Source organism: Trichomycterus rosablanca, chromosome 9 (assembly GCF_030014385.1).
Source record: "Trichomycterus rosablanca isolate fTriRos1 chromosome 9, fTriRos1.hap1, whole genome shotgun sequence".
Taxonomy (NCBI): Eukaryota; Metazoa; Chordata; class Actinopteri; order Siluriformes; family Trichomycteridae; genus Trichomycterus; species Trichomycterus rosablanca.
Genome location: NC_085996.1, coordinates 20431719 through 20457259, shown reverse-complemented (window position 1 = coordinate 20457259; position 25541 = coordinate 20431719). Strand labels below are relative to the sequence as shown.

At 38.8% G+C, this 25541-nt stretch overlaps 1 protein-coding gene across 1 annotated transcript in view; it reads left to right on the top strand.

Moving 5' to 3' along the window:
* Nucleotides 1-19697, top strand: part of vsnl1a (visinin-like 1a) — a 37543-nt gene extending 17846 nt beyond the window's left edge. Inside the window, exons 3-4 of the mRNA XM_063001234.1 lie at nucleotides 15935-16150; nucleotides 19375-19697. Coding sequence (XP_062857304.1) covers nucleotides 15935-16150; nucleotides 19375-19572 — 414 coding nt within the window. The 3' untranslated portion in view covers nucleotides 19573-19697. The remainder of the gene's footprint in view (nucleotides 1-15934; nucleotides 16151-19374) is intronic.
* The last annotated feature ends 5844 nt before the right edge of the window (nucleotides 19698-25541 follow it).

The following is a 25541-nucleotide window of genomic DNA, read 5'->3' as shown; positions in this document are numbered from 1 at the left end:
AAAACAGGCATGCACAGCTCTCTGAGCCTTGATGTGCCATTAGGTACTTTTTGCTTTTTTGTTTTTTACTTGCTAGTCGAAAGCCCAAATGGTTCCTTACCATCTATTTCTGTTGTACAAATGATACTCATTCACTCACTTATCCCGCTTAACCCGCTTATCCAATTAGGGTTGCAGGGGGTTGCTGGAGCCTATCCCAGCTTTTCAATGGGTGCACGGCACACAGTAACACCCTGGACGTAGTGCCAGTACTTTTCAGGGCAGACACACATACACACACACACACACCTATTCACCTTTAGGACAATTCAGTGTCTCCAGTTAACCTGACTGCATGTTTTTGGTCTGTGGGAGGAAACTGGAGCTCCCGGAGGAAACCCACGCAGACACAGGGAGAACATGCAAACTCCGCCTGGGGATCGAACCCAGGACCTTCTTGCTGTGAGGCGACAGTGCTACCCACTGAGCCACTGTGCCACCCTACATATGACACTATGATAATGAATTACACATACTATGTAGCCACTATCTGATGTGTTGTAGGATTTATTCAGTTATTAGTGCTAACAAGTTTTAACAAATCTCTGGTGTTACTGTTTCTAGCACATTTGGGGTCGATGCTTACAAATGGAGATGAACTGTTAATAAGCACATACGTTTGTGTATGTGCTGCTTAACCACAGTAATGTAAAGATGTGGTGGCATAGCAGTTCTCTAGCATAGCAGATCTAAGCTACATTTTAAGTCCCTGTTTGTCTGGCTTCTACCAGTCCAAATTAAATCTAAAAGTCAATATCCACACACAGGCTTACTGAATAAAACACGTTGTTAAACCTAGGATTTCACCAGGGGTGTCAAAATGTTTGCATGAAAACATTTGGGATCTAATAAAAATTAGCATCTCCTGGAGGTCTGTGTAATTCTTTTATTAAAAGGTTGTACCAGTTAATTTTGTTAACCCACCCTCAAACTTTTAGGGCAGAATTATGCAATGGCAAAAGACTGTGATGTCACATAACTTTCCAAAGCTAAAAGCTTATATTGAGGTGAATGACCCTGGGCAAGTCCATGTGATGTGCTGTGATGCAGTGAGGGATTGAGGGAAGTGGGGTTGGAAGGTGGCAGCATGGATGACTGCCTTGATTAGCATTTGGCCAGTGCAGCCAGCCCTAATGCCTGTATGTTCAATGTCACTCCAAAGTCTTTCTTTTGCCTGTGATCTACTGCCAGGCAAGCCTTAAAACATTACTCAGAGGGACACTTTCAATTTGCTGGACATGTGATAGAATGTACATTTTTGTAGAGTGTACACTAAACTAACTAAACCCTATGCTAAGCTAACAAAAAACATGAACAAGACTAACAACTTAACACACTAACAAGAGCACAAACTAACCAGAACATAAACAGACAAGAGGATAACAAACCAAATTAAAGGCATAGACAAATGGGCAAGGGCAAATGGAGCAAAGTCTAAATCAAGCCGAGCAAAGTCAAACCAGAATAGTCCCCCCTGCAGGCCCACAGCTGTCCTCTTATGTGCCTGTGGGTGATTAGCAGGGGACCAATCACAAACGGGGCATTGGCATAAGCATGTGCTCCTGGAGAGTAAGGCGTGGCACATAAACACACACCAGGAGCACAGAGGCTTGATTCGTGATCTGATTTCATCTGATTTCCACCTTTTTGGACCCCTCAAAGAAGCTTTAAGGGGAAGGAGATTTTCATGTGATGATGATGTGCAAGCAGCGGTGCAGCGGTGGCTACACGCTCAACCAACAACATTTTTTGCTTATGAGATTAAAAAGTTGGTACGATGCTGGAAAAAATGCATCAGAGGGTGACTAGGTAGAAAAGTGATGTCATTTGTTTTAAAAATTCTTAATAAATAGAATTAGAAAAAAGTGTGAAAACTTTTTGAAGAACCCTCGTATAACTCTGACAAAGAGGTGTATTATTTCCTGACCATAGCAAGTCTTTCAGCTCCTAACACAGCCAGACATAATAATTTGATAGTAAAAAAAATGTAATTAGTCACTTTATTTAAGATCCTTTTTTGCAACTGTCAAAATTGGTTTCCTGCTATCCAATAAATCCCATTTTTTGCCTTTTGTTCTGGCATCTATTGTGGCAATGCCAATACCCTGGTTTTGTTACGTTTGTCAAATTGCCGTACTACTTTGCTATTTTGTTCACTGGTTAATCTAATAGTGGGCACTGTATTGTTACAGGTACTGGATAGCGGTGGAAAGAGTACTAAAATATTGTACTCAAGTAAAAGTACTATTACTTTGATGAATTTTTACTTAAGTATGAGTAAAATTACTAGTCTCAAAATGTAGACTAGTAACTCATTTAAAATGTACTCAGAGTAAACGTTACTTAGTTACTTTTTTAACAGAAGGAGGGGTGTCTCTCCTGTGTAATGCACACAAGACAAGTGGACACAATAATTGTTTTTAATTGAAATATAATAGAAAAAACATGTTGATACAACATTTAAAACATTTAGGGATGTGTAATGTGTCATTTTAGTACAGACCATCCCATAAAACATTTTCAAACTCTATAACCACTGAAGTTGGCATAAATTGTGGATTCTATAGACCAGCCTTCTTTTTTAATCACCAACAAATACCAAATACCAGTCATATGGCAAATCCATAACTTAAAACAAGTTAAGGTTCCAAGTGTTGTGGCTTTTACTAAATGCAACTTTTCACTAAAATGTAGCGAATTACAATTCTTAATACAAAACATACTTAAGTAAAAGTAAAATTACAGGTTGTAAAATCTACTTTAAAAAGTACAAGTACACAAAAAGCTTGTCAATGATCTCAAGGGAGCTGGGAGCACAGTCACCAAGAAAACCATTAGTAACACACTTCGCCGTAATGGATTGAGATCCTGCAGTGCCCGCAAAGTCCCTTTGCTGAAGAAGGCTCATGTACAGACCCGTCTGAAGTTTGCCAATGAACACCTGAATGATTCAGAGAAAGCTTGGGAGAATGTGATATGGTCAGATGAGACCAAAATTGAGCTCTTTGGCATCAACTCCACTCGCCGTATTTGGAGGCAAATAAATGCCCGGTGGGGATGGTGTTCTTGGGGTCATATCCAGCATTTCTCTGCTTCCAGCTATCTTGAGATCATTGACAAGCTCCTCCCGTGTAATTCTGGGCTGACCTCACCTTTCTCAGAATGATTCTTACCCCACGACTGTATATATACAGTGTATCACAAAAGTGAGTACACCCCTCACATTTCTGCAAATATTTCATTATATCTTTTCATGGGACAACACTATAGAAATAAAACTTGGATATAAGTTAGAGTAGTCAGTGTACAACTTGTATAGCAGTGTAGATTTACTGTCTTCTGAAAATAACTCAACACACAGCCATTAATGTCTAAATGGCTGGCAACATAAGTGAGTACACCCCACAGTAAACATGTCCAAATTGTGCCCAAAGTGTCAATATTTTGTGTGACCACCATTATTATCCAGCACTGCCTTAACCCTCCTGGGCATGGAATTCACCAGAGCTGCACAGGTTGCTACTGGAATCCTCTTCCACTCCTCCATGATGACATCACGGAGCTGGTGGATGTTAGACACCTTGAACTCCTCCACCTTCCACTTGAGGATGCCCCACAGGTGCTCAATTGGGTTTAGTCCATCACTTTTACCTTCAGCTTCCTCAGCAAGGCAGTTGTCATCTTGGAGGTTGTGTTTGGGGTCGTTATCCTGTTGGAAAACTGCCATGAGGCCCAGTTTTCGAAGGGAGGGGATCATGCTCTGTTTCAGAATGTCACAGTACATGTTGGAATTCATGTTTCCCTCAATGAACTGCAGCTCCCCAGTGCCAGCAACACTCATGCAGCCCAAGACCATGATGCTACCACCACCATGCTTGACTGTAGGCAAGATACAGTTGTCTCGGTACTTCTCACCAGGGCGCCGCCACACATGCTGGACACCATCTGAGCCAAACAAGTTTATCTTGGTCTCGTCAGACCACAGGGCATTCCAGTAATCCATGTTCTTGGACTGCTTGTTTTCAGCAAACTGTTTGCTGGCTTTCTTGTGCGTCAGCTTCCTTCTGGGATGACGACCATGCAGACCGAGTTGATGCAGTGTGCGGTGTATGGTCTGAGCACTGACAGGCTGACCTCCCACGTCTTCAACCTCTGCAGCAATGCTGGCAGCACTCATGTGTCTATTTTTTAAAGCCAACCTCTGGATATGACGCCGAACACGTGGACTCAACTTCTTTGGTCGACCCTGGCGAAGCCTGTTCCGAGTGGAACCTGTCCTGGAAAACCACTGTATGACCTTGGCCACCATGCTGTAGCTCAGTTTCAGGGTGTTAGCAATCTTCTTATAGCCCAGGCCATCTTTGTGGAGAGCAACAATTCTATTTCTCACATCCTCAGAGAGTTCTTTGCCATGAGGTGCCATGTTGAATATCCAGTGGCCAGTATGAGAGAATTGTACCCAAAACACCAAATTTAACAGCCCTGCTCCCCATTTACACCTGGGACCTTGACACATGACACCAGGGAGGGACAACGACACATTTGGGCACAATTTGGACATGTTCACTGTGGGGTGTACTCACTTATGTTGCCAGCTATTTAGACATTAATGGCTGTGTGTTGAGTTATTTTCAGAAGACAGTAAATCTACACTGCTATACAAGCTGTACACTGACTACTCTAAGTTATATCCAAGTTTCATGTCTATAGTGTTGTCCCATGAAAAGATATAATGAAATATTTGCAGAAATGTGAGGGGTGTACTCACTTTTGTGATACACTGTATATATTTATATATATATTAAAGAAAGTTTTCTGTCTAATTTGATTCACTATCATTATTGGACTCCGAAAGTCGGGTAACAACATTAATTGAAGAAGTAAATGTACAGTAGCCGTAGAAATAGTCAGCGACAACCAAAGGTTATTATTTAGTAGTAGTACGCTTTGTTGTTCATTATTTATGACTGTAGACCATAAAATTTCATGCAAACCTTAGATTCTATTTGTGCAAATTAAAATTCTCAGGATTACTTGGCAAAATCCCCAAATCCCAAATTGATCCTTCAAATCCCAATTCGATCCCCCAAATCCCAAGACCCTGGGAAAAATACCAAGGAGAGGCAATGCTTATAATTTAAAAGGCTAGTAAAGTGCAATAAAAGTACAAGTTTTAATACCAAAGGAATTCTAATTCCTGTATTGTATGAGCCACTATTTTCTCATTCACAGCAGTCTAGTGCTTTTGGAAGGTTATGTAATAACACTTGGAACATTTCAACAGAGGTGAGGGGGTGCCAACTGGGCATCCATTACTGTTGTGGGCACCTGGCCCAGCTTACTCAATCAGGAGAGTAGGTTAGCCACAGAAACAGAGAAAGTGAGAGACAGACCCCTGCAAATTGCAATTGCAGAAACTTTATATAATCCACTACATCAAAAGTGTCACTGGATGGCTGACCTCCAGCAAAAGTACCGTCAATTTCCCCACTCTAATAACACATTTAGCAAAACTAAATAAAATAATGGACTGATGGATTTTAACGTCATGTTTTACACTTTGGTTACATTCATGACAGACACGGTAGTTACTCGTTACACAAGATTAATCAGTTCAAAAGGTTATATCGAACACAGTCATGGAAAATTTAGTGTCTCCAATTCACCTCACTTACACGTCTTTGGACTGTGGAAGGAAACCGGAGCACCCGGAGAAAGCCGTGCAGACACGGGGAGAACATGCAAACTCCACACAGAAAGGACCCGTACCGCCCCAACTGGGGATCGAACCCAGGTCCTTCTTTCTGTGAGGTGACAGTGCTACCCACTTAGCCACCGTGCTGCCCTTTTTTTAATTGTAACATTATTGTAAAATTATAGGGGTGTAAATTACACAAATCACATGATTTAAGGTGTATTGACAATGTGTATCTGGTCCATGTTATATGTTATACAATATGTTTTTAATGCAAATTGGCCTTCCACACATGTGTACAGGAAGACTTGTACACCAGGTTGTACCTGTAATTATTCTATTAGTCATTTTGTGACCTGCCATTTTGTAAGCAGAAATGCTTTTTTCATTAAATAAATAAAAGGTCAGAGGTGAAGGGTCAGTCTGCTTTTAGCTAACAGAATAACCATCAAATAACCATAGTTAACATGATGAGAAGAAAAGCCTTGAGGCAGATTCCCTACAACATCAGAAAATACACTGGTGTATTGTATACCTAGAACAGGAATCTTAGCCTACAGTGGACACAGGCTAACTAACACAGGATGGCCAAGGTGAAAAAAATGTCTGATCTAAGGAATCTCATTTTTTGGTATGATATAAGATCTAATTTTGGGATAAACAGAATGGACCCAACAGTTCAGGCTAGTAGGCTAGTGGTCTGGGTGTAATGAGGTGGAGAAAGTTTTTCTGGCACATGTAGGTCCCCCTATACCAGTTAATCATTATCTGAATGATTTAATGTCGTGTCCAGGTACTGCTGTTTGGGATGTGGTACAATATGATATCCACAGCATAAATGCTTCTGATACATTTACAGCAATTTAGTAATGTAATCACGTCAACATACAGAATTCATGACACAAAGAGTTAAGCCTGTTTTATGAACACAGAGGGGCCTGCACATTATTTGTGTGGATTTCCTAATAAAGTGGCCAGAATTTTGTCAGAGGAACATACTGGTAGTAAAGCCAAACAACATTTTACCCAAACCAGATCAGACAGGCAAGTGCTGATTAGCATTATACTTGATTTAACCAAGTATATAAAGATAACAAATTTATTAACAAAGTTATTTTTTGTAGATGCAGGCAGTGATCTAACACATCATGTTAATAAGACAGAGTCTGTGTTTTAATTCGACACATTAACCCTTAAAAGGGAATTTAGGGATTGGGTATTTAGAGTGGGTGTTGGGTAATTACACTACATGACTTGATCTCTTGTAATCGGAAGTCTTGTAAGTCATTGTGGTTTCTCACACTATACGATTGATGAGCGATAGAGGGTCACACACTCCACGATCTATCACCAGGAGAAATTGCAGACGAGTCTGTATGGTCTCACTAGCTAAGTTTTGTCACAAAAACACACTTGAGAAGTGACAATGGATTTAATGATACCACGTTCAAAAATGCATGTCATTAACAAGCGAGCGATCAAAGTTGTTTGAGCGCTGATGTGTAGCGTAAAAGCAAGTAGGAAAAATAAAAAATTTTGCTGAATGAGTGGATTTTGGCTAAGCCACAAGCAAGGATTGTCTGTTCTGCAGAGAGAGTTGAAGACAAATAAATATTTTTTGCAATGCAACAATGGTATGATGGTTTGGCGTGGACGATAAGGTCACAAATACTGTAAAGCTTGTGTGTGTGTCGATGTATTCTGGTGGAAACTTTATTATGTCCCTGTGTCATGTTTTTACTCCTCCTCCTCCGGGTTTCCCCTCACTCCGTATCTGCGTTCTCATTGGCTGTAGTCCAACACTGTACTCACTGCCAGTCGGCAACGGGTCCAGATATTTAGCATGCTAGATATTTTTAAAACATTGGTTGCAGGCTCATTCTCATCCAACAGCAATACCTAACCTCATAAATTCCTGTTTGATCAACTGGGCAAAAATTTGCACAGACACATTTACAAGTGTTCTGAAAAGGCTTTCTGGAGGTGGGGGCTTTTTTAGCTGTGAAGCTGGGTGGAGGGACTTTATTATAAGGTCCCTGTTTTGAAAATTAGATGTTCACCAAGCTAACTGTTAGGTGTCCTCCTTTTTTTGTTGATATAGTGTACATTGAAGCTGTTCCAGTGTGGTGGGACGTGTCTTTTGTCATACATCCACACCCGAAACTGAGAATTGTAGCTCTATATTGGTTCAACAGTGCAGATAATGACAGCAGGGTCCATTAGTTGTGTGATAATGACTAATTATACTGTGATCAGTCGAGTTGAACATGCCTCTTTTGTAATTATTCTCAAACCTCAAAGCTGTAATGAACTCACTAAAGAGTTTACATAACCATTGTGTCTGTAAATTCATCCAATTCACACATTTCATCTTATGGAGCTGATTTCAGCATTTCTTTAAACCTTTGCCAGAATTAAGATAGCTTGTATAGGTCAGGACATCATTTTTTAGTCAAGGCCATAATTTACAAGAAAATGTGCTTAATTTCACGGACCTCATTTTTAAAAAATCACAGATTTCACTGATTATTAAAGAAAAGTGCCACATTTCATGGCAGTCATTAAATAACACTCATAATCTGAATGGTAGAATCAGTGGAAGCTACAATACACAGCACAGCTACTTTAGTAGCTCCTTCTGAAAGCGGTTGAGAGTTTTTTCACACTCAGTTACCCAAGTCGTGTTTTTAGCTGCTTTAGACTTCGACATCTTGGACATTTTGTCTAACCGACTGCTAGTGTAACCGAGAGTCTTTAGAGTTTGCTGAGTTTATAAAGAAAGAAATAAACTGGTCATAGACAAATTGTCAGGAGCATAATACTTTACTGGCTTTTTCTTTTGAGCACAGACTACAAAGAGATGGTCACGTGTGTAGAGAAGCACACTTTTTCATTGATTAGGAAATCCCCAAAGGGACAAAATGCACTCAATACGTTAACACATATCAAACATTGTCAGCATACTACACCACAGAAAATTCTGTTACACCAACATAATTGCCAAATGATTGCTAGGACCGCCTCATATTGTATATTGCGCCTCATATTTTATACGCTACGCGAATGAAAAATGTTAAATTGCTAAAAACAAATTTCACGTAAGGCGGGTCATTTCACGATCCGTGATGTGATTTTCACAGCCATGAATTAGGTAGGGTCTTAGTTATGACGTGTAGACTTTGTTTATTGAGCAAGCCTAAAATAATCTGGTGGCTACCCTACTTGTAGATGCCTTAATTCGATATACTATTTGTTAGTTTAGGCAGAGTTTTGTTCTAGCCTAGAAGCACTTTATTTATGACCACATGTAGGGCAAAATTTCCAGAGCCTACAAGCAGTTTTTCCAGAGTTTTTTTTTTAGTTAGATATACAGTCTGGCCACAGGAGACTCATATACATATGATGCAGATCATATACATGATGCAGATCATATACATATGATGCAGATTAGGTCTAATACAGGATTTGAGCTAGATGTGATGCTGGTTTAAACAGCCAGTGAACAATTTTTATGCAAGTGAAATCTTTCATTTTCTAAATATTGTCAAGGCAAGTATTTTATTCAAGTTTAACACTCTATTTATTTAGGTATGCTTATCTTTTTTTCTTATTTTAGGGTCAGTTATATAAAAAATGTACAATTGCAACTGTTAAGTATGGTAGTAACTACTAGTGATAAATGAAAGTAGGCTACTTGTAAAACACTCATTACTACCCAATTTTTTTTATTGTTTTTATTTAGTTAGTTAGTTTTTTGCACCCCCCCCCCCCCCATTTTCTCCCAATCTAGTGGTATCCAATTACCCAATTGCATTATGCTTTCTTTCTACTGATGTTGACCTCCACTCCTGAATGAGGAGAGCCGTGACACACACATGCCCCCTCTGACACGTGTGCAGTAGCCGACTGCATCTTGTCATATGTGGACCAGCCTTGTGTACGGAGAGACACACCCTGATCCTCATTATTCCTTGTCTCTGTGCAGGCACCATCAATCAGCCAGCAGAGGTCGTAATTGCATTATGAGGAATCCCCTCCGGCACCCTCCCTACAAACAACAAGCCAATCGTTGTTCATGTAGGTGGCCAGCCTGCCGGATGGCAGAGCTGAGATTTAAACCGACATGTTTTACCCTGTTTTACTGCTGTGCCACCTGAGCACCCGTTTGTTTTTAGCTACATTCATAATAATGTAAGCTGATTAAAGCTAAATGACTGTTGTGTTGTTTGATCTGGGAAATATTGTGTATTTTAATGCTGTAAATATGGAAATATTGTAGAGGTAAATAGTAAATATGTCCTCACTTATGAAGTAAAAAACTGATTTTAGTTTGATGTCTGAAAAACACTGAACTTTTATAATGCAGTTTCTGGTTGCACATTTCCAAAATGTTTACATAGACCACAATATAGAATATAAAATGTATAAAAAGTAATTGCTTCTTTCTGATTGTCTGTTATTTGTGTCTGAATGATTGATGATCATTAAACAAAACATGATATAATTTAAACTTGGCAGCTGACTACAACGATTTGGTTTATGCCTGTTCGTGCAAATCTTGATCAAGTGGTGCATCCACATGATGTTAAGTCCCCAAGCAGAACCCAGCACATGAAGCGCTATTTTAACCACTGTGTTATCCTGCACTAGAGTTTACTGTTTATTGTGTAATTTTACTGTTTAAATCATTGTTCTAGATTCTTCTAGAACTCTGGCATTTTAACCTTATTACCATTTTTGTGTTTTACATAACAAAATGTTTCATAACCAGCCAGATTTGTACAGAGGAGATAGCAGAAAGGGTCATGCTGTGGCTGCAGTAGCTCTTTTTGTGCTTTTTGTTTTGCTATTCTTGTACTCCTCTTCATAAAATGCCAGATGGAACAGAAGGGCAGCCCCATGAGAAAGTCACTTAGCATTTGTACAGGGCGCAATGATGGCTTGCACTGCTTCCTGACATACTGCTTCTCTACTGAAAGCAGACTGGCTAAAGGAAGAAAAAAAGTTATTGACTTGTGGGTGTTTTGCTTTTGAGAGCACTGTGACTGCACACTACGGGGAAAAATTCTTATAAAGACTTATGCTTTTTTCTGACTGGGGACTGCTTGTCTAGTACCATTTTGTAGAAATAGGTCTGGAGTTTGGCAAAGTGCTGTTGCAATGCTCTTTACTTACTCTTAACAAATTTAAAACACAGTGGCATTTAAAAGGTGTTGAGTTTCAAGGTATTTTTTTCTATAAGGATTAATGGGAAACCTGTTGTCCATGGTCCTGTGGAACTGCATATATTTTAAGCTAATGTAAAATAATGGGGTTGTTTTTGACACTTATACACTGAAAACAACACAGATATAATAAAACACTGAAATACAATTGAAAAACTGACAGAAAAATACAATAAACCCCTGCACTTCACCTTTACTTCTTGGAATACCATATTCCTTAGCGAGTTCAGTAAAAGCGCATTCACTGAGATTCATTGAGAAGTGTTAAAACCGCTTTTCCGCCGGCTATGCTGTTATTTCCAATGGAATGTGGTGGTGCACAAAGCTTAACGTGATTACTGTACTAAAACAACAAGTGAGTAATTTCATTAGTGGAGAGAACCTTTGAGCAGTAATAATTAAGAGAAGTTTAGTGTTTCTATGTTGTTCTTTTAATACATTAAGTCACATTAAGCTTCTTTTTAACGATAAGCATCAGTCTCTCAGAAAAGCTGATTCTTACAATTTCTCAGAACCCCGAGCTATAACACAAGTTTAAATGTGAAACAGGAGAAAAATCCAGCTAAACACATATACATGTGGAGCCTTCAGAGTGAATTTGATGGGTATTCCACACAAATGCAGATTCGTCTCATATTCGCACTTTGATGCCGTTTTATCGCACCGCTCAAGCCAAGCACTGAACAAAACGGCAGTCGCACACACGTCGGGTTTAAGGGAAATGTCCATTTTAAGGGTTCACATTTCTCGGATGAATGGCGTCGAGTTTCAAAGATTTCGAGTTTAGGGGACGTCGAGTTACAGAGTACACTACTCTGATTTTATTACTTAAAGATTTATTCGAGCTTTTGGAGTTAACTTAGCAAAAACACAGGGTTACTTATGGAAAAGTTTAAATGCTAATCTGCAGTCATATTATGTTTGGCATTAACATATAATTTACTAAAGCTGCAGCTCATCATGCAGAGCCAGCCCATCTATTATTTGCAGTCTGTTTAAACGGTGTTCTATTTGGTATGGCTGTATTTATATGAAGTAAATTATGGCTGCAAATGTATAAAATCCACGTGTTGCCAATAAAGGAGCTGGTAAATCTGTATGGAAGAAACTGTAATAAACAGAATCACTTCCATATTTGCCTTGTGCTTGCTATATCTGGCAAGGCAGAAGGACATGGAGATAAACCCTAACTATTAAACATACATCGATCAGCCATAACCATAAGTTTCTACACTCACTGTCCATTTTATTAGCTCCACTTACCATATAGAAGCACTTTGTAGTTCTACAATTAAAAACTCCAGCAGTGCTGCTGTCTCTGATCCATTCATACCAGCACAACACACACTAACACACCACCACCATGTCATTGTCACTGCAGAGCTGAGAGGGATCCAACACCCAAATAATACCTGCTCTGTGGTGGCCCTGTGGGGGTCCTGACCATTAAATAACAGGGTGAAAGCAGGCTAAAAAGGTATGTAGACAAACAGATGGACTACTGTCAGTAATTGTAGAACTACAAATAACTACCTATATGGTAAGTGTAGAAACAAGGTGGTTTTAATGTTATGGCTGATCAGTGTATGTAAGAGAGTCTTCCCCTCCTAGAGAAATTTAAAGCATGTTTGGTGTTTGGACATGTTAAATCCTTACATCATTACAACTTGCACATTAGATTAAAATTGTTTGTTCATACAGTCAGATGCAGAGCGTTTAGATGATGAAACAGTGTGTGCATTAAAGATGGGTGAAGGTAATTTGTGTCTGTGTGTGATATGAGAGTGATCCTTTTTTCACCCTCTTAAAAAATCAAATGGTGAGCTGAGTTGCTGCAGCACTCAGCCCTTTAAGTGCAGATCCGCATTGCAGCCAACTCCTGCAGCAGGACCACCAAAACACACTGATAACGATAATGTAGTCATACACACAAACTAAATCACAAATCGGGAAAAGCTGGGACAGTATGGAAAAAGCACATTTAAAAATGCAGTATTTATTCAATTTACTTTGCCTTTTATTTCACTGAAGACAGTTTGAACCCAAGATATTTTATGTTTTGTCTGGTCAACTTCATTTCACTTCTTAATAAACATTCATTCTTGCATTTCAGGCCTGCAACAAATTCCAAAAAAAGTTAGGAGAGTAAAGCATTTACCACTTTGTAAAGTTGCCATTCCTTCTCACCACACTTAAAAGTGGCACAGAGGAGACCAAGTGATTTAGTGTTTCAGGTTTTATTTCGTCCCATTCTTCTTGAAAACATGTCTTATGATTTGCAACAGTATGGTTTGTTGTTGTCACATTTTTTAATTTAAAATTCTCCACACATTCTCTATTGGGGACAGGTCAGGACTGCAGGCAGGCCAGTCCAGTACCCGTACCCTCTTCTTCTGCAGCCATGCCTTTGTAATGTGTGCAGCATGTGGTTTTGCATTGTCTTGTTGAAAAATGCATGGATGTCCCTGGGAAAGATGTCGTCTTGAAGGCAGCATATGTTGCTCTAAGATCTCAATGTACTTTTCTGCATTAATGCTGCCATCACAGAAGTGTAAATGACCTTTGCCAAGGGCACTGACATACCATGACAGACCCTGGCTTTTGGACTTTGTGCTTTTATTCCCGAACACACAACATCCATTTCTTTCAAAGAAGACCTGGAATGCTGATTCATCTGACCACAATACACATTTCCACTGTGTGATGGTCCATTCTAGATACCTCTGAGCACAGAGAACTCAATGCTGCTCCTAGACATTGTTAATATAAGGCTTCTTTTGCAAGTTTTATGTGAAATTAGTGAATGTAACTCCATTGTGCTTGACAAAAGTTTGTTGAGGTAATCTATTGCCCATGTGGTTATATCAGCCATTAATGATAATCAGATCTTGATGCAGTGTAATCTGAAGGATAGAAGATCACGGGTGTTCAGCTCAGGCTTGTGACCTTGAAATTCCTACAGATTTCTTGATTCATGTGGCCTGTGGTAGCCTAGTGGGTAGGGCTTTGGGCTATCAACCGGAAGATTGGCGGTTCAAATCCAGGCTCTGCTATGCAGCCACTGTTGGGTCCTTGAGCAAGGCCCTTAACCCTGTCTGCTCCAGGGGCGCCGTACGATGGCTGACCCTGCGCTCTGATCCCAGCTTCCAACACCAGCTGGGATATGCGAAGAAAGAATTTCATTGTACTGTACATCTGTATATGTATATGTATATATGACAAATAAAGGATATCTTTTCTCTATTTATTGATTTTATGCACTGTAGAAGAGGGAAATATGCAAATCCCTTCCAATCTTTATTTGAGAAACACTGTCTTTAAGTATATTAATTAGGGCTGTCGAAGTTAACGCGATAATAACGCATTAACGCAATCTCAATTTAACGAGATTAAAAAAAATAGTGCCGTTAACGCACTAATGACATTACGAGATTTTTTCACTTCTAAAACTAAAGCAATTCATTTTTCACCCACGGGAGACAGATTGAATTATTCTCACTGACCACGCTCACACGCACGTTTAATGTTATTTAGTTCCGTTTGACAAAAAAAACCCCTTAAAAATAGAGCTAACAGCGAAGATAAACCGGTTACAAAAGCAGCGACCGCTGTTTGTGTTCAATTCTCTGTTCACAGTGTCGATACAAGTAATTCAAGAATCGATTCATTGTAAGCGCAGCGTAAATTTATTTTCTCAGTCATCTCTCCGTGTTTACTGTTATAATAAATGATGCGGTTGTAAATAAACACCAACTACTACAGAACATTCTGTGTGACTCACTTACCTTATAAAGCTCAGGCTTAATTATACTGGTTATTACCACAGAGCGGGAGTCGACTCAGAGTCGTTTACGATTTACCGAGGTGAACCACGAACGTGCTGATAGAATCGGCTCAGATGGGATCGGACTGTATTATCTTTTTAAAGTAAATATTTCAATCAGCAGAATCGCATCGCATGTATGATGTGCACAACGTTAATTACGTGCGTTTATTAATGAACGTTTACGTTAGCTTGTCAGAAGCTTTCTCAATGATGTCTGTGCGGTGTTTTTTTTTTACAATTAGTGATGGCAAGCAACTGTTCCACTGCACTATTTTACACTAAAAACTAAACTATTCCATAATGCTCCAGATTGCATCATTCTAAATAGGTATCGGCGAGTACAAAAATACATGTACTCGTACTCGGTTGGGAAAAAATGGTATCGATGCATCCCTAGTGAAAACACACTCACTTCGTGTAGAAACGTCCATCAAACCATCGTCACGATACAACCACAGAAAAGTCTGTTACAATAACTACGCATCTGACATATATACGAAGTCAAGGGTCTCTGCTAGATAGTATTACTGCCTAATATGTGAGTGAATAAAACTCCCTTACAGTTTTCTCTTGTCCCAGCCGTTTTTAACATAAGTACATTTAGCATAAAATATGTTCACCATTTTAATTGTAACATTTCCCTTAAAAATCCTTGTTTTCTATAACATTTACACAGATTTTTTTAAATGCGATTAATCGCGATTAACTATGTAAAATTCTGAGATTAATCGCGATTAAAATTTTTAATCGTTTGACAGCCCTAATATTAATAACTATTAAACTTTAATGGCGGCACAGAGGGCTAAGTGGGTAGCACTGTCGCCTCACAGCAAGAAGATCCTGGGTTCGATCCCCAGGTGGGGCGGTCTGGGTCCTTTCTGTGTGGTTTGCATGTTCTCCGCGTGGGTTTCCTCCGGGTGCTCCGGTTTCCTCCCACAGTCCAAAGACATGCAGGTGAGGTAAATTGGAGACACTACATTGTCCATGACTGTGTTAGATATAACCTTGTTAACTGATGAATCTTGTGTAATGAGTAACTACCGTTCCTGTCATGAATGTAACCAAAGTGTAAAACATGATGTTTAAATCCCAATAAATAAATAAATAATTACCTTTAAAGCTCACTGTATCTTTTTATTTCTATTTCAGTTTTTCCCTTATGGTGATGCATCAAAGTTTGCCCAACATGCTTTCCGGACCTTTGATAAGAACGGGGATGGCACCATTGACTTCCGGGAGTTTATCTGCGCTTTGTCCATCACTTCACGAGGCAGCTTTGAACAGAAACTCAACTGGGCTTTTAACATGTATGATCTGGATGGAGATGGCAAGATCACGAGAGTGGAAATGCTGGAGATTATCGAGGTACATGCAATAACTACCTTGCAAAGAACTCTAACTAAATTATGGAAGTGCTTAGCATTGCAGGTTAACTTTGCCATGTAGCATTTACAATATCTTTACACTTTTGGTGGCCCACTGAGTCACATCACAGCAACATTTACAAAGCACACAAAAACTAAGAACACAACAACATTAAGCAAGAACACAAATACATGACCAGAAATGCAGCATTTAAAAAACACTTTATTTCAAAAAATGCTGCAAACAAAAACTGAACACAACAGCATTTATGGAGAACACAAATACAGTGGTACCTTGAAACTCAACATCAATTGGTTCTGGGAGTGGCATTAAGTTTAAAAGGCGTTGAGTTTTAAGGATGTATGGGATTAATGCGTTCCATGGTCCCGTGGAACTGCATATATTTTAGGCTAATGTAAAATAAAGGGGTTGTTTTTGACACTTAAAAAACAGTTAAAAATCAATTTTAAAAAAACAATAATCTTTTCCTTTACTTCTTTGTTTTCTTATGCTTCTTAATTAGTGGAGAGAACAAAGAAGCAGTAATAATTAAGAGAGGTTTCATTGTTTAATGTCGTTCTTTTAATACATTAAGTCACATAATTTTTTAACGACAAGCGTTTTAGACTCTCAGAAAAGCTGATTCTTACAATTTCTCAGAACCCCGAGCTATAACACAAGTTTAAAAGTGAAACAGGAGAAAAATCCAGCCAAACACAGATACATGTGGATGATTTCAGGGTGAATTTGATAGTTATTCCACACAAATGCAGATTCATCTCATGTTCGCATGACGTTTTATTGCACCGCTCAAGCCAAGTGCTGAGCAAAGTAGCAGTCGCACACTCATTGAGTTTAAGGAAAATGTTTAGTTTAAGGTTACAAATTTCTCAACGAAGAGCATTAAGTTTCAAAGATTTTAAGTTCAGGGGACGTTGAGTTACAAAGTACCACTGTACATTACCAGGTATTCAGCATTTAAAAATGATGCATTAACTGAAACAAAATACATTTCAAAAACGCTGCATAAACTGCAGATAATTACATTCACAAACTGTTCACACAAATTTCTTTAGTTACCTAAAAAAACAGAAAAAAAAATTTTTATACTTGAACCTGAAGCCTACCTTTACCAGGAGTGGTGGTAAAAAAAAAGTGTAAACAAAAGAAAGACACCAGCACTAGGTTGTTGGACCATGGTGGTATTGTGGCTATGTGTCCAGTTTAAGTACCAGTTTAAATCAGATCATATCCCAGACTTATTGGAAAGCCACTCAGGTCTAGCTGTACAAAGCTGCAATACAAATCTGAGCAATCTGAGCTTACACTGCATCTGGTATTAGTGTTAAATGTACTAAAGCTGAAAGCCTTTACACAAATTGCAACTGGTACCTACAATCTACTAGTTGCAATTTACTTAGGGCAGAGTTCTAAAACATGGTTTTGCAAAATGGTAAAAACTGACACGAAGGCCACAGAAATCTAAATGAACACTCTTTGCAGGATCAAGTGTGCTGTTCATTACCATTCCAGGCTGCTGCTGCTGTATTGGTGTGATGGAATGGTTTCTTTGCATTCATTGTCCTCAAATACCATTCTAGCATTGCTTGAATGTCACAGCCTATCTAATTTTGTTCTTGACTGTGTGCATTCTATAATAGCTACAGTATAGTACTGTTCCATGTTACAAAGCATGTCATGTCAAACCAGTTTACCAGTACATGACAAGGATACAAGCAAACTCAATTTATGGGAAAGTTGCAAGACACATGCAATAAAAACAAGAATCTGTAATTTCCTAATTCATTTGAACCTTTATTCAACTGATGAAACTATGACTTCCAGATCTCCAGTATTTTCACTGACCAACTTCATTGTATTTTGCAAATTCAGTCAAGCACATGCACTCTGTGTCTATGACATTGTCATGCTGAAATAACCTTGGACCTTCAAGACATTGTGAGATTTTTTCCTGACAAGCTCTCAGTGATTAAAACTACAGCTCCCAAACACACACACAAAACTAAATTAAGGCTTAGTGGGACACAGAAATATTTACTCTCTAGTTTTGTAGTTTAAAATAACAACCAGTTTGAGTCCCCATATGCAAATGTAATACATGTACATATATACACATTTATATATACACTGTCCATTTTATCAGCTCCACTTACCACTTTGTAGTTCTACAATTACCGACTGTAGTCCATCAGTTTCTCTACATACTTTTTTATCCAGCTATCAACCTGTTATTCAATGGTCAGGACTCTCCCAGGACCACCACATAGCAGGTATTATTTAGGTGGTGGATGATTCTCAGCACTACAGTGACACTGACATGGTGGTGGTGTGTTAGTGTGTGTTGTGCTGGATCAGACACAGCAGCGCTGATCAAGTTTTTAAACACCTCACTGTCACTGCTGGACTGAGAATAGTCCACCAGCCAAAAATATCCAGCCAACAGTGCCCCATGGGCAGCTTCCTGTGACCACTGATGAAGGTCTAGAAGATGACCAACTCAAACAGCAGCAATAGATGAGCGATCGTCTCTGACTTTACATCTACAAGGTGGACCAACTAGGTAGGAGTGTCTAATAGAGTGGACAGTGAGTGTCTGATCCACTCATACCAGCACAACACCCAAATAATACCTACTCTGTGGTGGTCCTGTGGGGGTCCAGACCATTTTCACAGGGTGAAAGCAGGCTAAAGAAAGTATGTAGAGAAATAGATGGACTACAGTCAATAATTGTAGAACTACAAAGTGCTTCTATATGGTAAGTGGAGCTGCTAAAATGGACAGTGAGTGTAGAAACAAGGAGGTGGTCCTAATGTTATGGCTGATCACTATATATATATATATATATATATATATATATATATATATATATATATATATATATATATATATAAAACATATATATAACATATTATATAACATATAATAAAATTAATCCTATAGATATTTTTAATATATGTACATACACACATTTTATTATAGGTATTTCATGTATGTTTTAAACCTATATCTACATATATCCAGAGGATACATGTATGTTATAATAATATATCACCTTACATGTAACATATATGGAAAAAACATTATTGAAATAGGTGCATACATGTCATATATTACATATGTCAAGTATTCCCTGTTCTTTGCTGTTTATGAAGAATATGTGATCGTAACAGTGTAGCTGAGTCCCTGTGTTCCCTCCTAACAGGCAATCTACAAGATGGTGGGCACCGTAATAATGATGAAGATGAATGAGGACGGTCTGACGCCTGAGCAACGAGTCGACAAAATCTTCACTAAAATGGATAAGAACAACGATGATCAGATTTCACTGGAGGAGTTCAAAGAGGCGGCAAAGAGTGACCCATCCATTGTATTACTGCTGCAATGTGACCTGCAGAAATAAAACAGTGTTCGGGTGAATGCTGGGGACTGCACCAAATATTAATGTTTCATCCAGTTTGCAGCTATTTCCAGTAAAACATAACTGCTTGGACTACCTTTCAATAAATCCGCTTTCTGTGTTTGAAACACTTGTGTGCATGAGAATGTTCTTTGCTACAGATTTTACACGTGCACGGACAGAAGCACATATTTCCTCTCTCTCTCTCTCTCTCTCTCTCTCTCTCTCTCTCTCTCTCTCTCTCTCTCTCTCTCTCTCTCTCTCACACACACACACACACACACACCTACACACACTGTTGCATATAGTGTTTAAATGTACTTTCCATACAGTCTCATTTCATGGGCGCTTATGCATATCCTTAATGTGCTTTATTTTATGAAGCTACTATTTATTGTTTACAGATCGCTAGCTAGAAGTAATACTGTGCAATGTCAACCCAACCCAGTTTTTATTTATATGATGTTCGGAAATGCATTTCCCCCATATAGCCTTAATGTGGTTATACTGTGTAAATATAAAATTAGTGTATGTGCATGCCATTAGGTTTGCCTTAAAAGACAAAGCCTTACAAAATTTGAGTCTGTATAACAAATGCTAGCATATACAAATATACTAATCATAAAAGAGACAAATTCATTTAGATTTGTGCATCATCAGTTTTGATACACACATGATGACACAAGACAACAGTCTAAATAAAGTATGTGACTATTGAATAGTTTATATGTGCAGTCCTGGTCCATTACATTACTGATGGAAAATATTATTTTTTCAACTTTACATTTATAACCTCATTCTTCTGGATGTACAATGTTAAATAAAATGGTCCCATAAATATATTTCAGTTAAAAATAATTGATTTTGGCCACTCAGGTGGTAAAAACACATGCTGGAACCAGAGCTGGGGTCTCGAATACATCTTATCAAATCTCAGCTCTGCCTACCGGCTGAGGCTGAGTGGCCACACAAACAACGATTGGCCTATTGTTCAGATATGGGCGGGACTAAGCCGGATGCGGTCTCTCTCCCATGACTGGTGCAATTACGACCTCTGCTGGCTGATTGATGGCGCCTGCACAGAGATGAGAAAAGAGTGCTCTCAGGGTGTGTCCTCTCCGTACACAACGCTAAGCTGCACTGCACTCGTCAAAGTGCAGGTGATAAGATACAGTACATACGGCATGCTGCCCACGTCTCGGAGAGGGCGTGGGTTAGCTTCGTTCTCCTCAATCAGAGCGGGGATCGGCATTGGTGGAGAGGAAGCGTGATGCAATCGGGTAATTAGACGCGCTAAAAAGGGAGAAAATGCATAAATAAAAAAATAATTGATTTTTATTTATATAATATTTCTATATATATACTAATTTATTTAATAAATAGATACATTGATTTATTAATTCATTGTCTGTTTTACCGCGACTTTGGTCCTGTCAGGGTCACGGTCGGTCCAGTGGGACAAAAGCCAGGAAGCATCCCGGATAGGTCGCCAGTCCACCACAGGGCAGACATGTTTAAGACTTGTGGGGGGAAATTGGCAAGTCCTAACTCCACATGTAAACTCCACAAACAAAGAATCGAACCAAAACCTTCATTTGAGGCGACAGAGCTTCCACAGTGCCATCATGTTGCCCTATTAAATAAATTAAATTAATGTTTGAGGGAAACTACTTAAGGGCATTAGACTTAATAATAACTTAATTATAACTTAATAATTTTAAACAAACTATTACTATAGTCATTTTTTTATTTTAAAATTTTTTTTATTTCTTCAAACATTTAGTTAGCGCCCAGGTGGCGCAGCGGGATATTCCACTCGCGCACCAGCACCGAGTTTCTGAACTCCCGGGTTCGAGGCTTGGTGTTGCCACCGGTCGGATGGGCGCCATCTGGCGGGCATAATTGGCAGTGCCTGCAGCAGAAACTAATTGGCCACCGTATCTGCAGGGTGGGGACCGGACTATATGTGGGTCTTCATACGCTGTGTAAGGACCCTGATTGGCAGAGAGACGCCCGTGCAGGAAGCACAGACGAGAAGAGGAGTGTAAGGAAGGCGTTGGGCAGCGGCGTGCTCTCTTTGGATGCAAATCTGGAGTCTGTCAGCAGCAGAAGACATATTGGATGCGCTAAATCGGGAGGAAAAATGGGGAGAAAAAATGCATATTCCAATACAAAAAGGGATTTATTATCTACCCAGTTGTTATTTTTAGTAAACATTTATTTATTTATTTTAAGTAGCCATTATTGGATACACTATCAAAGAACATGTCTATTTAGTGTGTTCACTGGCAGAAGTCGATATGCTGACTATTCCAAACATAAAAAAGTTTAACTGCACAATTCACTGTTTGTTGGACCAGATTGTCAGGTTGAGCATGACATTGGTTTAATATTAACACTGTGTCATTTACAAACACATTATTTTACATTAGTGTTTACCAGCTTACCTGCTACCACATCCATGCAATGGCAACTTATCATTTCTAACAACTCTTTTGTACATGTAGCATGTATTGTGCTCTTAATGCCATGGCTGCACTGATTCTTGTGTTGTGAACTAAACTAATAAATTATTATATGTCTATTTTGTTACTGTGTTTGTGAAAATATTTATGCATAGCTTATATGTAGCTCATAAATTGATCAATAAATATATACACATCAGCCGTAACATTAAAACCACCTCCTTGTAGTTCTACAATTACTGACTGTAGTCCATCTATTTCTCTACATACTTTTTCTCAGCCCTGCAGTTACAATGACATGGTGGTGGTGTGTTAATGTGTGTTGTGCTGGTATTAGTGGATCAGACACAGCAGCGCTGATGGTGTTTTTAAATACCGTGTCCACTCACTGTCCACTCTATTAGACACTCCTACCTAGTCGTTTCACCTTGTAGATGTAAAGTCAGAGGCTATAGCTCATCTATTGCTGCTGTTTGAGTTGGTCATCTTCTAGACCTTCATCAGTGGTCACAGGACAAAGTGCTTCTATATGGTAAGTGGAGCTGATAAAATGGACAGTGAGTGTAGAAACAAGGAGGTGGTTTTAATGTTATGGTTGATGGGTGTATGTTCCAAGACGGGTACAACCCTAATAAAGAGGCCAGAGACTGAAAACACAGTATATAATAATCCAGTTTAAACTACATTGGGCTAGAGGCTATTTGGCCCATGTAGATTCTTGATTACACGTAAACATCACATAAAAATACTTTATGTGTGTTATATTGAATTCAGATTAAACTGTTTATTCATTTGCCACAATGATAAGAGTTTTTTTTGGATAACAGTGTGAACAGCATCTAAACCTAACAACACTGTACTAAATTGCTATAAAATTATTATAAAATACACTTAGGGATATATAGTGTAAAATGTACAATGTAAAAAGGTATTTGTTCTCCGTTCTTTTTTGTACTTTTTGTTAATGAAATCTTTAGTTCATCTGACTAATTTTAATCTAAGATAAAGATGACACAAGTAGCACAGAATGCAGCTTTAAATGATTATTCCATTTATTGAAAAATGTATTCAAAACACACACCAATCAACCATAACATTAAAACCACCTCCCTTTTATCAGCTCCACTTACCATATACAACCCCTGGCAAAAATTATGGAATCACCACTCTTGGAAGATGTTCTTTCAATTGTTTAATTTTGTAGAAAAAAAAGAAATCACAGACATGCCACAAAACTATCATTTCTCAAACTGTCAACCCTCTGGCATTAAGAAACAATAAAAAAAGAAACAAATATAATAGTTGTGGTCAGTCACAATTGCTTTTTTTTAGACCAAGTAGAGGAAAAAAATATGGAATCACTCAAATCTGAGGAAAAAATTATGGAATCATTAGAAAACACTGCACCATTATTACTTTGTTGCACCACCTCTGGCTTTTATAATGGTTTAAACTCTATGAGGCATGGAGTTAACTAATGACAAACAGTATTCTTCATCAATCTGCCTTCAACTGTCTCTTGCTGTTGCCAGATCAGCTTTGCAGGTTGGAACCTTGTCATTGACCATTTTCTTCAATTTCCACCAGAGATTTTCAAATGGATTGAGATCCGGACTATTTGCAGGCCATGCCATTGACATTATATGTTTTCTTGAAGGAAAGTTTTCACGTCCTTTGCCCTATGGCAAGATGCATTATCATCTTGAAAAATGAAGTCATCATCACCAAACATCCTTTCAACTGATGGAATAAGAAAAGCGTCCAAAATTTCAATGTGGACTTTGGCATTTATTGAAGACCATCTCCCCTGTGCCTTTACCCGACATGCAGGCCCATATCATCAACAACTGTGGAAATTAACATGTTTTCTTTAGGCAGTTATCTTCATAAATTTCATTGGACAGACACCAAACAAAAGTTCCAGCATCATCACCTTGCCCAATGCAGATTCGCGATTCATCACTGAAGATCACTTTTATCCAGTCACCCACAGTCCACGATTGCTTTTCTTTAGCCTACTTTAACCTTGTTCTTTTCTTTTTAGGTGTTAATGGTGGCTTTTGTTTGGCTTTTCTGTATGTAAATCCCATTTCTTTTAGGTGATTTCTTACAGTTCAGTCACAGACATTGACTCCACTTTCCAGCCACTTGTTTCTCATTTGTTTTGTTGTGCATTTTCTGTTTTCAAGACATATTGCTTTGTTTTCTATCTTGATGCTTTGATGTCTTACTTGGTCTACCAGTATGCTTCCCTTTTACAACCTTCCCATTTTGTTTGTACTTGGTCCAGATTTTAAACACAGCTTACTGGGAACAACCAACATCTTTTGCGACATTCCACAATGATTTATCTTCTTGAAGGAGTTTTATAATCCTCTCATTTGTTTCAACTGACATATCTTGTGTTGGAACCATGATTCATGACAATCTGCTTTGTGCAACAGCTCTCCGAGGTGTGAGCACTCTTTTTAAACTGAAGAATAATTAGCAAATCTAATCTGCTGCAGATGTTTTGTTTTTAAACTGCAAATTACAGAGTGATTCCATAATTTTTTCCTCAGATTTGAGTGATTCCATATTTTTTTCCTCTACTTGATCTAAAAAAAGCAATTGTGACTGACCACAACTATTATATTTGTTTCTTTTTTTTATTGTTTCTTAATGCCAGAGGGTTGACATTTTGAAAAATGATAGTTTTGTGGCATGTCTGTGATTTATTTTTTTTCTACAAAATTAAACAATTGACAGAACATCTTCCAAGAGTGGTGATTCCATAATTTTTGCCAGGGGTTGTAGAAGCACTTTGTAGTTCTACAATTACTGACTCTAATCCAGCTATTTCTCTACATACCTTTTTAACCTGCTTTTACTCTGTTCTTCAATGGTCAGGACCCCCACAGGGCCAACACAGCAGGTATTATTTAGGTGGTGGGTCATTCTCAGCACTGCAGTGACACTGACATGGTGGTGGTGTGTTAGTGTGTGTTGTGCTGGTATGAGTGGATAAGACACAGCAGCGCTGCTGGAGTTTTTAAACACCTTACTGTCACTGCTGGACTGAGAATAGTCCACCAACCAAAAACATCTAGCCAACAGTGCCCCATGGGCAGCGTCCTGTGACCACTGATGAAGGTCTAGAAGAGGACCAACTCAAACAGCAGCAGTAGATGAGCGATCGTTTCTGACTTTATATCTACAAGGTGGACCAACTAGGTAGGAGTGTCTAATAGAGTGGACAGTGAGTGGACACGGTATTTAAAAAGTCCAGCAGCGCTGCTGTGTCTGATCCATTCATACCAGCACAACACACACTAACACACCACCACCATGTAAGTGTCACTGCAGTGCTGAGAATGATCCACCACCTAAATAATACCTGCTCTGTAGTGGTCCTGTGGGGGTCCTGACCATTGAAGAACAGAGTGAAAGCAGGCTAAAAAAGCATGTAGAGAAACAGATGGACTACAGTCAGTAATTGTAGAACTACAAAGTGCTGATAAAACGGAC